The sequence below is a fragment of the Apus apus genome, chromosome 4 (genome assembly GCF_020740795.1).
Source record: "Apus apus isolate bApuApu2 chromosome 4, bApuApu2.pri.cur, whole genome shotgun sequence".
Lineage (NCBI taxonomy): Eukaryota > Metazoa > Chordata > Aves > Apodiformes > Apodidae > Apus > Apus apus.
In genome coordinates, this window is record NC_067285.1 from 25,393,943 (window position 1) to 25,406,770 (window position 12,828).

General features: G+C 38.4%; 1 protein-coding gene across 1 annotated transcript in view; it reads right to left on the bottom strand.

Moving 5' to 3' along the window:
* Window positions 1–1,426: 1,426 nt before the first annotated feature.
* The window catches only part of ZCCHC24 (zinc finger CCHC-type containing 24), a 110,517-nt gene continuing 99,115 nt past the window's right edge, over window positions 1,427–12,828 (bottom strand). Inside the window, exon 4 of the mRNA XM_051617541.1 lies at window positions 1,427–8,021. Within this exon, the coding sequence (XP_051473501.1) occupies window positions 7,908–8,021 (114 nt within the window). The 3' untranslated portion in view covers window positions 1,427–7,907. The remainder of the gene's footprint in view (window positions 8,022–12,828) is intronic.

A 12,828-nucleotide genomic window follows, 5' to 3' on the forward strand; every position in this document is an offset into this window, starting at 1 on the left:
TATGTGTTGCATTGTCTCTTGACCTCATTCACATAGAGCAGGAAGGTAAAGCGCTTGGCAAGGAAAAATGAGGGAAAGGCAGTGTGATCCTTTGTGCTGACACCATATTGTTTGTGTTAATTTTCTTTTATTTTAAATAGGGAAAAGTTCTTTCTTTAAGGAATCACAAAATGTAGTAATAGGGAGCTAGGACTCTGCAGTTGGTTTGCTTGGTGATTTTCTGGTCTCAGTGGAGTGCTAAAGCTGAGATTTTGGTGTTCGGGGAGCACCCAGTTCTTCTGGTGGAAAGCTTGTGGCTCATGTTTGCTATGGGAACAGTGCTGTTGGCAGGCTTTGTGTTGAAGAGCAGTAGGTTTTGGTTTTCAAACAATAATTTATCAAGTAGTTCAAGAATATGAACTTTTCTGTGGGGCTCATCCTCCTGGATGTCTTTTATCATTTGATGAAATAGTCATTTTTGTCAGGGCTTTGTAATTGCACAGTTCCTTGACCAACCTCTTCCTCCTCACATGTGCGTGCATTTGCACGTTCTTGCTCTCGTGCAGACTGAATTAGTGAACCAACCCCTAGGATTCTATGATTCTATGATTCTATGATTCAAATCTTCCCAGAAATCAGGCTTGCTATGTAATATAAACAGTGTCACTATGTTCTAGTGCTCTAAATATCAAATAATCACCCTGTTTGTAGGGATGATTTTGCCTAGAATAATTGTGTGCTGATGTGTCTATAAAAAAAAATCTGCTTGATTTAAATGAAGGGGATCTCCCATGCAAGAGGTCAGATACCTTAAGTCTGAAGTTGTTTTCCTGACAACCTTATTTTAACTTCCAATCAGAAGGATATTGGCAGTCTCAATAGAAAAATTGCTTGCCATTGAACTCTGGTTGGGAATGTAAGAACAGCAACAGGCATTTAGTAGGTCTAGTTCTTGCCAACTTCTAGTGTTCTCAAACAATGAACTAGATCCCATTCTCTAAATTTTAAGTGATATAGCATAATGACTATACAAATTATTAATGTTGTCATTATAGCAACTTTCTGGCATCTAAGCTTTCCTATCCAGCTATGAAGGATAGAATTACTTTTTACTTTGATTATAAGAGGTTTATCCTTCATAAAAAATGTTAGACAATACTTGGCTGTTAAAAACCTTAGAGTCAGCACCATTAACCCAGGTTGTTCCACCAGCAGATAAGAGTTTGAGTGTAGCTTACTCACAGGACATGACCAGGCTTGTTGCAGACTAGGCATAGTTGCAGTGGAGAACCTCTTCTTCATATAGCCTGGGTCATGGTTGTGCTGAGGCACGCTTGCACCACAAGCACCAGGCTGCCTCTGGCTACTCTGTACCAGAGAACCCAACACAGCTAGTAGGAAAACTTCAAAGGAAGGAACTCTCAAGAAAACCATACCAGTCTCTTGCTCTTTTTTTTTGCAGTACTTTAATACAGCATTAAAATGCTAGAATACTAGAGGAAAGCTGTATACTATCAAGCAAATAAGGCACGTGTCGGAATGCCATTTTATGGACAATCCACAACAGAGGTTTTACAGTCTCTTTAGCAACACAGTCACCAGATGAGCAAGCTGTCATCTTGATTGCTGAAGCAGAACTGGTACCTCTGAGGCCTCTGTCCATGGGTTTTGTTGTTTTGTTTTAGCTGTACAAGTTTAATAACAGTTACAGAAACAGAAATTATACAAATCAACAGCTGAATCTGACAAGGTATGTAGGTACAGCTAAACAAGTGTAATAGTAATTGGGTTAATTTTTTTAAAGCTGAAGAAATTAATAAGATACAGTGTTAGTTTTAGCACTAGTACACAATGCAGTGAGTGCTGTAACCTTTTAAACAAAACAAGAATCCAGTACAGGGTTGGGCAGACCTCCCATTTTAGCAAGGTAAAATATCAAACTAAAAACCCAGTCCTTCATAATATAATCAAACTACATGAAATGTAAAGTGTAAAAATGCTTCAAATACGTGCACATGCATATTCTATATTGCTATGACTTCTAATTAAAATAAACATAAACCCCTACAATAATCTACTTCAATCCTTTTCTCTTACATCCTTTGACTGATATTATTGCTGTAGCCGATACTGCATAGCTAGACTCACAGTCTGCAAAAAGTTGTGGAAGTCAAGTTGTCAAACAGTGTCCCAACCACTTCTCTTCCCCTCTCCTTATGGGAAAGGACAAGAAACACCATTTGAAACCCAATGTTTGTGCTTTGGAGTCTCTATGGTGCTGTCAGTATCTTCTTTGTCTTTCACAAGGCCGTAAAGTGACAGAATACTGTTATTTGCTACTCACTTGCTATATGTCCAGTGATAGCTTTTTCTAGCAATCCTTCCCCAAATACACATAAATAAACTGTATAAGCATTTTCATATAAGTCTAAGCACTTGAATAATACATTGGTTACTTAATACTGATATTTTCATCCAAGGATAAGAAAAACAATATGGCTTAAAGAATTGCAAGGTTTTTTGTCAGAACTATGTACCAACTTTCATATAATATTTTATGTAGACAATATTTCCTTCTTAATGTAGTTCTGTTGCATACTTTATACAGACAAAAGCAATGTAAAAAAAAAAAGTAAATTACTTCCATAAATATTTTCTTGAGGATACATCCTTAGTTCTGCAAAATACTTAAGAAATTTCTTACTTCTGTTAGTATCCTAGTTGAGAGGAAGGCCCTTATGAAAGCTTCCAAATTGTAAAACCTTTTCCCCAAAAAACAAACAATACTTTTTTTTAAAAAGGCCCTCAAATATATACAAAAAAGTTACTGCAAAGAGTTTCCAGATAAGATAACAGTTCAGTATTACAAGAAATATTTGTAACCATTCAAAAATTTTAACATCTAAAAAGGTTTCCAAAATACACACATAGTATTAAAAAAAAAAAAAAATTGAAAGAAACTCTATGTCAAGTATAACTCAAGATAAATACACATCTGCAAGTAAAACTATAAAATACTTCATACAGGGGTAAACATTTATATCAATCATCTATAGCTAGTAACTGCACACGATTGTCCCTTTGAAATTCATCCTAGAAACACAAACCATCATCCCTATATCTAAGATCTCAGCCCTCTGAGCACTTCAGCAATATAGCAAACTGAATGGACAGCAGTGGTTTTGCAGATAGGAAAGATACTGGTTGAAGCCCAATCAGAAGTTGAGTGATACCTTAAAGAATGATCTTTGTATGGGGATAGTTCCATCATATTTTAAAATAGGTTGGCAAAGGCAAGTGGAAAATGTATGTCAATTCACTTAACTTGAAAAACACATGTTGATAATTTATAACATACCTTTCAGTGGACAACTCTTAGGATCCACACTAGGAAAAAAATACTGTATGTGACTGCAGGACAAAGAGAGCTAATCTATGAAATCTGTTACTTGCAATAGCTCTTAACTTTCAATGTTTTAAGTAGTTTTATTTTTGGAAAAATGGCTAGAATGTCACAGGTATGCAACCCATGTATAATCTAAATTTCATGTTATACATAAAGGTAAAATATAGAGAATACTTCTCGGCATAAGGCTTCTCTCCAACATACATAACTTCACATTTTTAGTTTACAAACTAAGTCCCATATAATGGGGAACTTCAAAATACACCTATTTTCAGAAATAATATATACTCTTGTGTATTTATCTGAAATTAACAAGCAACTTTGAGACAGAAAGGCCTCAAACTTTGCTTGTGTGGCATCATTTTATGTCTATGGTAGCAGCAGTAGAAACTGTCTAAAATAGGGGGCATCCTTTAAACTCCAGGGATTTTTCTACATCACCATTAAATGAAGTATTTCTATAAACTTCACTGGAGCTACATCAAATTAAAGCAGCTAAAAAACTACACCACACATTTCAAATCACTGATACTTTTCTCCAGAGCAGTGCCAATGCCAAGGACACATTCTGTGTGAAATGTTCTGACCAACTGAGGAAACAAATTATGTTTTTTCTTTGAAAGAAATAAATGACAGTATAAAAAAATCTCCAAGAGCTGGTGGAGGAGCAGGAGATAGAGAAAAAGAAAAAAAAAAAAAGTATATGCTGGATGGATCGGTAGGCAGATGATAGCAAACATTTGATGTTAAAAATCAAGTTTGGCTAATAAGTGCCAAGAGCCAAATCTCTCTCAGGTAGAATTTAAGAGGGGCTTGTATTGATTTTTGCTTTTTCCTGATGCCTGCTTCAGTTCTGGTAAGGCTGTATAAAATGCATTCAAAGATTACTAGCTGATGTTCTAAATGCAGAGCTGATTAAAGAGAACATCAGAAAACATTCAGAAAAATATATGAGGTAAACATGAGAATTTGTAAGGCTTTTCCGATTGGGAAAGAGTGAGTTAGGTCTGTAGGTGAATTACCCGGGGGGGGGAGGGGGAAGAGAAGATATTTATGTTTTGTAGTCAATGTTGTTTTTTTTTCTTTTTGGAGATAAAAATTCAGAATATTCCCTTCTGCACCATGGTCTGTAGTCATAAGATCTTGCACGCTACTTATGTGGATGTCTTTTTCCAGCAGCCCACAAACTATACACAGACAACCCTATGAGCAAATATTCCCCTCACGTGAGCTTGATCCTGCTGCCCTCCCCAGGTGCCAGCTCATCAGGGAGACAAGGTTTCAGCCCTGTGAAGTGAGGACAGAAAACAAGAGGATGCCCTCACATAGGGGGGGAAAGCCAGAGTTCAGCCCCACAGCTGCAGAGGAGGGAGGGTTATGGCTGACCCCGAGGGACCCCCAGTCACTCTCCCTCTCCACATCACTTTTGTCAGGGATGGCAAGGTAAGCAGGCTGCTCCCAGCGCTGGGGTGGGCTGAGCCTGCTCGCATCCGTGTCCCGCACCGGGATGGATTTGCGGTCCTTTAGTCAGGCAGTACAAACTATGGCAGCGTCCCGTCTTGCTTGTCTGCATGTTTTGATCTTTACCTGCTTTTCCCCTTACATAAGTGCAGCAGAAAATCTGTTCTCTTTCACATTATTTCAGATGTGCTAAATATACTTTATATGTCTGCTGCCTGGGAAAATATCGGTTATATGGAAATTGAATTCATAAGTATGCTTTTAAGAATTATTATTCTACACATCAGGCATTAATTGCTTTAAAGTCAATCACACCTATTTTTAGGAACCTCAACGTACAACCTAAAAATGCATAAGGTAAAGGCATTGCCATGTGGAGTAGAATTTGGATAAACAATTTTTAACAAGGGCACTGTCATGAAAATAGCAACAATTGCATTTAATGGTATCTTTTAGTTGGTCATTCAGAACTTGGTGGTGTGCTGTATATCAATGTAGGTATAGCAAGGGATGTGCTGTCTTACCGATATTAGTGGTTATCATAAGATGGAAATTATTCAGTACAGAAAAAGATAGTTGATAGAAACATCTTGGTTTCAGAAAGAAAATAAAATAACATTTCCCCTGATCTTCATCTAAGAGGGCTTCTCTATGTGTCCTTTAGCTGGATGTGAAGCATCAAGTAGATTTTTTTTCATTCATGTACTATTAAGTGCTCAAGAGGAAAAAAATAGACCTGGTTTACTACGTGGCCCTTTCAAAATTACTTGTGCTTGAAACAAACTATCAAGATTACTACTAGAGGTCAAGCTTTGAAAATCCATCCCTAGATTTATTTGTGTGTTTTCTTATTTTTATGGGTAGCTTAGTATCTTTGTTTAGAGAACTTGTCTCTAAGGTAATTTCGTAGTCTGTGCAAAATACTTTGTTTCCATTTCAAAATGCTAACATGCACATCTTCACTGAGGCAACTGAACTGTTACTAGTGTTAACTTTCAGTATCATTTTCAGCTATTTTAGCTGATGGGATTACCAACTGGGCAACTAATTTAAAAGTGATTAATTTAGTGAATACTATTTTAGGATTACACAGCACTTTTAATCCAGTGATGTCAAAGCTCTTACACTAGGTAAGCCTCACAACTCTCTTGTGAGGTAGGTATACTAAATTATTATTATCCCCATTTTGCAGATGGGGAAACTGAGGTCCAGAAAGATCTTGTGACTTTCCCAAAATTCGGGAGCTAATGGAAGAGCCAGGGAAGGAGTCCAAATATTTATCCATTGCTCTGACCTGGCTGGGTCACTTGGGCTACCCTTAAATAATGAAGTTTGCAAAATACATACATGATACTACCACCAAAATAAGCAGAAAAAATTTTGCCCTGCTTTTAGCAAAGCAGGGAAACGGAAGAAGTTTCAGCCTACAACAAATTTATAAAGAGCTTCACATTTCCTATATAAATGCTCACTGTAAGTTTTTAATTTGCTTTAGAAGAGCACATACTGGTAATATCCTGCTATCATTTGGCATTAAACTATCACTTGGCATAAAAATCCTTCTGTCTTAGTGCTATGGAACTGATCTTCAAAACAAATTTAGTTCCCATCAAGTTATTTAGGATTTAAAGTATTTCCACTAATTATCACTCACACAAATCAATCTCGCCAAAAGAAACTTCATAAAAATAGAAATTGTTGATTAAAAAAACCCCAACCAAAACCAACCCAGCAAACATCCCTCTGTTTTTTTTTTTTTTAGTGAATGCTGCAAGTGAATTGCTTGTTGTGTCCTTTTGCCAATGTACTCTTATGTAGACATACAAAGAGGATACTCTCTCGAGGTACTTTCAGTTAATGATATTCCTTAATCCCTGATGAGATACTACTTTGCAGCAAGATGCCCCTGCACAAAGTTCTACCTGAAATGGGATAACAAAATAGAATTCCTACATTTATCCTAAGGTATGTAGGTGCTTCAGGAAGACATAAAGAGGGAAGGTTATATAAAGTGTTCTCCATGCCTCAAAACACCCCTATGGCTAACAAGTTTTATATTATAACAAATTTGTACAGTAGAAAAAAGGACAAAAATATTTCCAGAAAGTGGCTTTAAAACTATTATAAATAGTAAGTTTGGCTAATCTTTCAATTAAGGGTTCTGGGGACAGTTTTAAGTGTTCTTATCCCCCCTTGTTCACAGTAAATTTAGTGTGCTTGTGACCTAATGAACAACCCTTACACATACAGGGACCATTCCAGCAGGATTATATGACAAGAGAAGGATCTGTTGGTCGCATAAGCAAGCCAGTTTTGTTTATTCCAAAAACCTCTTGGAATCCTTTCTGATGCTGTAGGTCTCCTTATGGCATTCCCTTTCTACCCAACCTGCACCCTCAAACAATTATTCACTTTTTTTTAGCCACATTCTGCAAAAATTATTTTGCTTAAGCCCTGCCCAAGCGATGGTAACAAATAGGAAAAAGTCCAAGAAATCAGCAACACAAAACTCTCAGACTTTCTAAAACTGGGAAAGCAGTCATTTTCTTTCTTTTTATGCTGTGGCTTGTTTCACCTCCTTTGTCTTGTCATATAATAGGAATAATGTTCATGTTGTGGGTGAATGCTTGCAATTAGTGGCCCCACAGTTATTTAACCTCTGCAAAAGCCATACATATATATTCCTTGTGAATATTACACCTTGCCTGTTGAATAGTACTTCATTTCACCTGGCCATTATATAGGGTCTGTGTAAACAATTAGCAGAACCTGCAATGGCAGTTCTGTTGTGAACACTATCAGTCACACTTGATATACGTGTGTGTACATATATATAAATCTACATATGTATGTATACAAATCATAGTCCTGTAAATACCTGTTGCATGCCTATGCACGCATGGGATAAATGTTACATTCTGTTAATGGTAAGGCATATTATTAGATAGGCAATATTGGCAATTATTTTAGCTTTTCTCTCGATTTGTTGTGTTGCGGTTGATCACATGCTGCCAGAGGATCTTTGAGGATGATGGGGATGGGAAGAGGCCACTTTGAATCTTTATTGCACACGGCGGCAGTAGTAGCCCAAAACTTTGCACTTCTCACACAGATGCTGGGGATGTTCTTTGCTCTGATCTGAAACATCCAGGCCATCCGGCTTTTCCAGGGGTCTCTGCAGTGACAGGAAGGAAATCAGATTAGATCCAAGGTTTTGTCACTGTTACTCTTTATTACACATAATAAAGCCTATTCTTATGCTTAACTGAGCCTTCTCCTATTAATGATAAAGGTACTACATTTCTTTTCTGAAGGGATGAAATAGTTTTTCAACTCTTCAGCTGTGCATTGGTTCAGAGTGGCCTCAACTTAATGTCATTCTTCCTCATACAGGTTGGGGTAAATTTGTTGTAGACAAATCACTAAAAGATTGAGTTGGGGACTATATTTATAAAAGCAGTAACACAAGAGTTTCTTCTCTTGGCTCCAGTAGCTGAGATGTCCCAGAAGTATTAACACCTCAAGCATGAGAATCCCATTACCCAGCAGTGCCAGCGGGGGGTATGTTAGGATTAGCTGCTACGACCAAAAAACTGTCTTAGCCACGCATGGATATTACATAGCTAAATGAGTTTTTCCCAATTCTCAGTCCCATATTTTTGAGGCTGAAATATTTGAAGTAGACCAGCTGCAAAGTTATGAATTAAAAACCAAAACAAACTTAAAACAACAACCGAACTTCACAACGCCACACTTTGCCCTGAACCTGAGTAATAAATTGACTGTGTTTTTAATAAAATTTGTGAAATCACAGGGTTGGAGGTATATTCAGCTAAGTAAGGGAATGAAATTGCTGTGGTTTTAGCAGATCTTTTTTCTTCACAGTCATTCAGAACGTAAAATGCTCGTGTTAAGTATTGCAGTAAGGTTAAGTGTTTCAAAAGTCTAACAGGTAGAGAGGTGACAGAGATGTGAGGTAGAACATTGTAAAGTGTTCCATTTGTTTGAAAAGAATGCCAAAACACCCCAAACACCAAATTCCCTAATTCTTAACTTGTCTTTCATTGCACAGTGCCTTCCCATGAAGACAGTGGTTGCTCTGTGGGTCTGTGGTAGAGACACAGTGCCTGTGCGAAATCTGAAAACAAGCCAGAAGCTTCTCACTGTTCTCCCAGGGAAACTAGAGTCATGCTTATCTCTTCAAAACAGGAATTTTGGAGTAAGGGGTGGAGAAATATACATTACAGAATTATGGCCATTTATCTTTGTCCTAAAACCTAAAGACTTTCCTTTACCTTCAAGTACACCTGATCATATAAGTTTTCATTTATAAGTTCTTCATTGCAAAGCCACCCACCTGAAACCTTGTGGATAGGAACAAGAAAAATTCAAAGCTATTTATGGCAGTGTAACACTGCAAGAACAGCTCATAATCCAGAGAAGAGAAGGGTTCCTCAGCTCTCTGAATAGTGAAAATGAGACAAACATATTCTATTATCCTTAACAAGGGATATCTGCAAATTCTTGCTTGGTTATATTGTATTATAAGTGCAACACTCGTTGCATAGCTAGTAAAAACAATATATGGAAGTGTGTGTGTGTATATATAAAATAGGGGTGATTGCTAACAGATTGTTACTGATTCAATGTTCTTACCCATGGTATTATGCAAAGTTTCGTCTGTCCTGGAACACCTACTATATGCCTTTGAGCCTAACTTCATTTACAGTTTAGCTGCAGTTTGGATCCCTGTATCAGGTAGGGGATAAGGAAAGTAGATGCATCTTTCACCCCCTCTAAATCCTTTGAATGCCCCCCCCCACCCCCGCAACCCCACTGAACTTTGAATGACTTGTTGAAAGTCAGTATATTAAGATTTGAGATCAGAACCTGCAATCCTATTTGTAGGCTTGCAACCCAACCACTGGTGCAGGCAGGGCTTCTGCCACAAAACATACAAGTTGAACAAGGGTCAGAAAACTGCGCTTCTGCCTTTTCTACCACTTAGTTCACCAACATCTGCCCACAAATTTTCTTCAAGAATTTGCGTTACATAAATGTAGTCAAAGATGACGCTCAGGTTTAGGAGTCCCAGGAGTTAATTTGTGCTCCTCAACAAAGAATTTGAGAGTTTTGAAATGCTACACTTAAAACAGGCTATTTAACTCAGCTTTGATTGCTTCTACATGTTAGCTGTGCTCAGATTGAAGAGAAAAAATACAGCAGTTATCATGTTTATTGATACAAGCCAGATTTTTTTTATTTTTTTTTTTTATATGCAAGGCTTTGGGAATAATTTTTCCTGGAAATAGTGCAAAGGACATTGGGAATGCCTTGAAGCGCCAAGAGCTTTTGGACAGTTTTCAGAAACAATAGCTCTCTGTGGTTTGCTTTCCCCCTGCGTTGATTGAGCTCAGCTTTTTGGCCTGCAAAGCATTTTGATTTCAGAGATGTTATTGTTACCAGCATGTTACGACACAGAGGCTGGGGAGAGAGGGGTTATGAACGCGGGAAAGCAGGTTGCCAGGGGCCGGCTGGGAAGAGCCGAGCTGCGCAGAGCCTGGGCTGTTTCTGGTGAGGCAGTGGAGGGCTAAGTCTTCAAAACTGGTACTGTGCTGCTTGGTTTGTGTCCCAAAGATATTCAATCCAACTTGTGCATAAAATGAAGTCCCAGCTTCCCATCTTATCTCCATTTGCTGTTTTCATTTCATGGGTTTCTTGTAAGGTAAAAAAAATCCCCTTCAAACACCCTGAGAAGCCACTGTTCTTGTCCTGCTGCTATTTGTTACTAATTTTGGAGGACTTTAAAGTAGCAACCTTATACCCTTGCGACCGTTCTTACCCTGTGCTAAAAGGGTAAGACATTAAGATAGCCAAAGAGCTGTGTGTCCATCAAGGTTGGACTTCCTTGGCACTGGCTGACCTTGGACAATTCTCAACAGCTTTGGCATGGTTAAAGGAGAAGATGCCAGCAGAAGAGCAGGGTGGCAGGGTTTGGCTGCTGCACGCTGTATATTAGCTTTGGCGATTGCTTAATAGATGAGGAGACTGCAAAGAGTTCTGTGCTTCTGCTGAGAGGCCAGTAGCATGAAAACTCAGCCATGCATCTGGAGAGGGTGTGGAGAAGGGGACAGGCTATTTAGCTGAAAAAAAAAATAATTTTCCTTAGAAAGATGTGGAATGGAGCTTGTAAAAGAACAGAAAATCCTGCAATGTTTCTCTGGGAAAGGTATGCTTTTTTTCCATTAAATGGAGAGTTTAAATAAAATACTTCAATTTTAATTGTCTTATTGAAAATGCAAACATCCAGGACTTGGCAGTCTGTGTTTTCAGTAAAAGCTACAGGGATGGGCACTCTTCATTTTTGTGCGTCTTTCTTTAATTTTCTCATGGTAGTTGCCAGGTGGAAATAATCTTGTGCAGCTCCACCAGGAAAACATTTGGTGGTAGTGACTAAAGCTGTTGCCTCAGGGGAATGAAGCTGAAGTAGATTTAAATTTATATAGCAATTCCTGCAAATTAACTTTTGATTGTGAACTATTGCTGTCCCAGTCTAAATGTACTGAATAAACTCTGCATTACTCACAAGTCAGTTAAAAGCATAAAACCCTCAAAACAAAAAGCTTACTCTTATGAAGTGCCAGGTGTCAGAGAAAACATCATTAGGACATCCTTGAGGAAAATTGTTTCCAATGCTTCCAAAGAAGAATGGAGTAATATGAGTGCTTATTTAGAAGACTGATTATTTTTTTTTTTTCCTACAGAATGGACAGGTTTGATTGTACCACTGATAGATAATGCGTCAAAAGTAAAAAAACAGTTATAATTTTCTGGACTCATAACCTCAAGTCTTAATGGAGCAAATTCCATCATTAAGTGACAGAACAGACATGTGAATAGAAATGGATTCTACAGATATAGGTGGCAGGATAATTGTGAGGTTAACAGTCTTAAGGATGCAAGGCTAGGTGTGCTTCCCTCATGGCATACATGCTCTGCTAATTTATAAATTTCTAGTCCAATAAAACATTATACACTGGGGAAAAAGGATTAAATGCAATGTGCATTCTTGAGCAGGAGATTTTTCTGCTTTTGTATCTGCCTGGGCGGAACAGAGATATTAAGGAGTCCCTCAGTTTTGCTGTGGATCTGAGAGGCAGTGATAAGAAGGCTGCAAATCAGAAGCATGATGCTCAGAGAGAGCAAGCAACCTCTGTCAGCAGCATGCCTCTGGGACAGGCCAGCTAGGAATGAATGATAACCACATGAGCAAAATGGTGAAAATCCCTTTTAGAATTCAACTCAGCAGCAGTCTAGGGTGATCTGTATTCCCACTGCTGGAGCACACAAGTATGGGCATGCTGGGGCAGGGGTTATTAAATTGAAAGAGTCAAAAGGTCCTATTTGTAGGCCTAAAACTGTTTAAGAGTTTATTGGGCTTGAGTAATCAGACACATCCCTCCTTATCCTGAGAGAGAAGAGGTGACTGTGGATGCACCCTGGTAAGGGAATTGTGATAGGACCAGAGCATTGGCCCATGGAAGGAATAGCTTGGATGTCACGAAGAATGTATTTACATACCAAATTATTTCCAGTCCAACAGTAAATTCCTGACAGCTGGAAGAATATACTGTCCAAGAGGACAAGTTGGTCACCAGATGGCTAGTTCTGCACCAGTGCAACAGCTGTCATCACAAACAGCAGTTGAGTTAGCCACAAAGTCAGAGAAGAAGCCTTGATAAGAGGCCAGCCAGAAAGCAATCACAAGCACAGATGTTGGTGTTATAGCAGGCCAGGGAAGAAAATGAGAATTCAAAGCTTGGCATCTGGGCTATTCCAGTGCCAAGAATCTGGTGAATGGCTATAAGGACTGGCTCTGTTGCTGGAGGAGGGTAAGAAGGAGAAAAAACAACTACAAAATCCAAATTCCTTTGAAGAATAAGAGGTAGGTATAAGTCCCATCTGAGATATCTGATTATGTT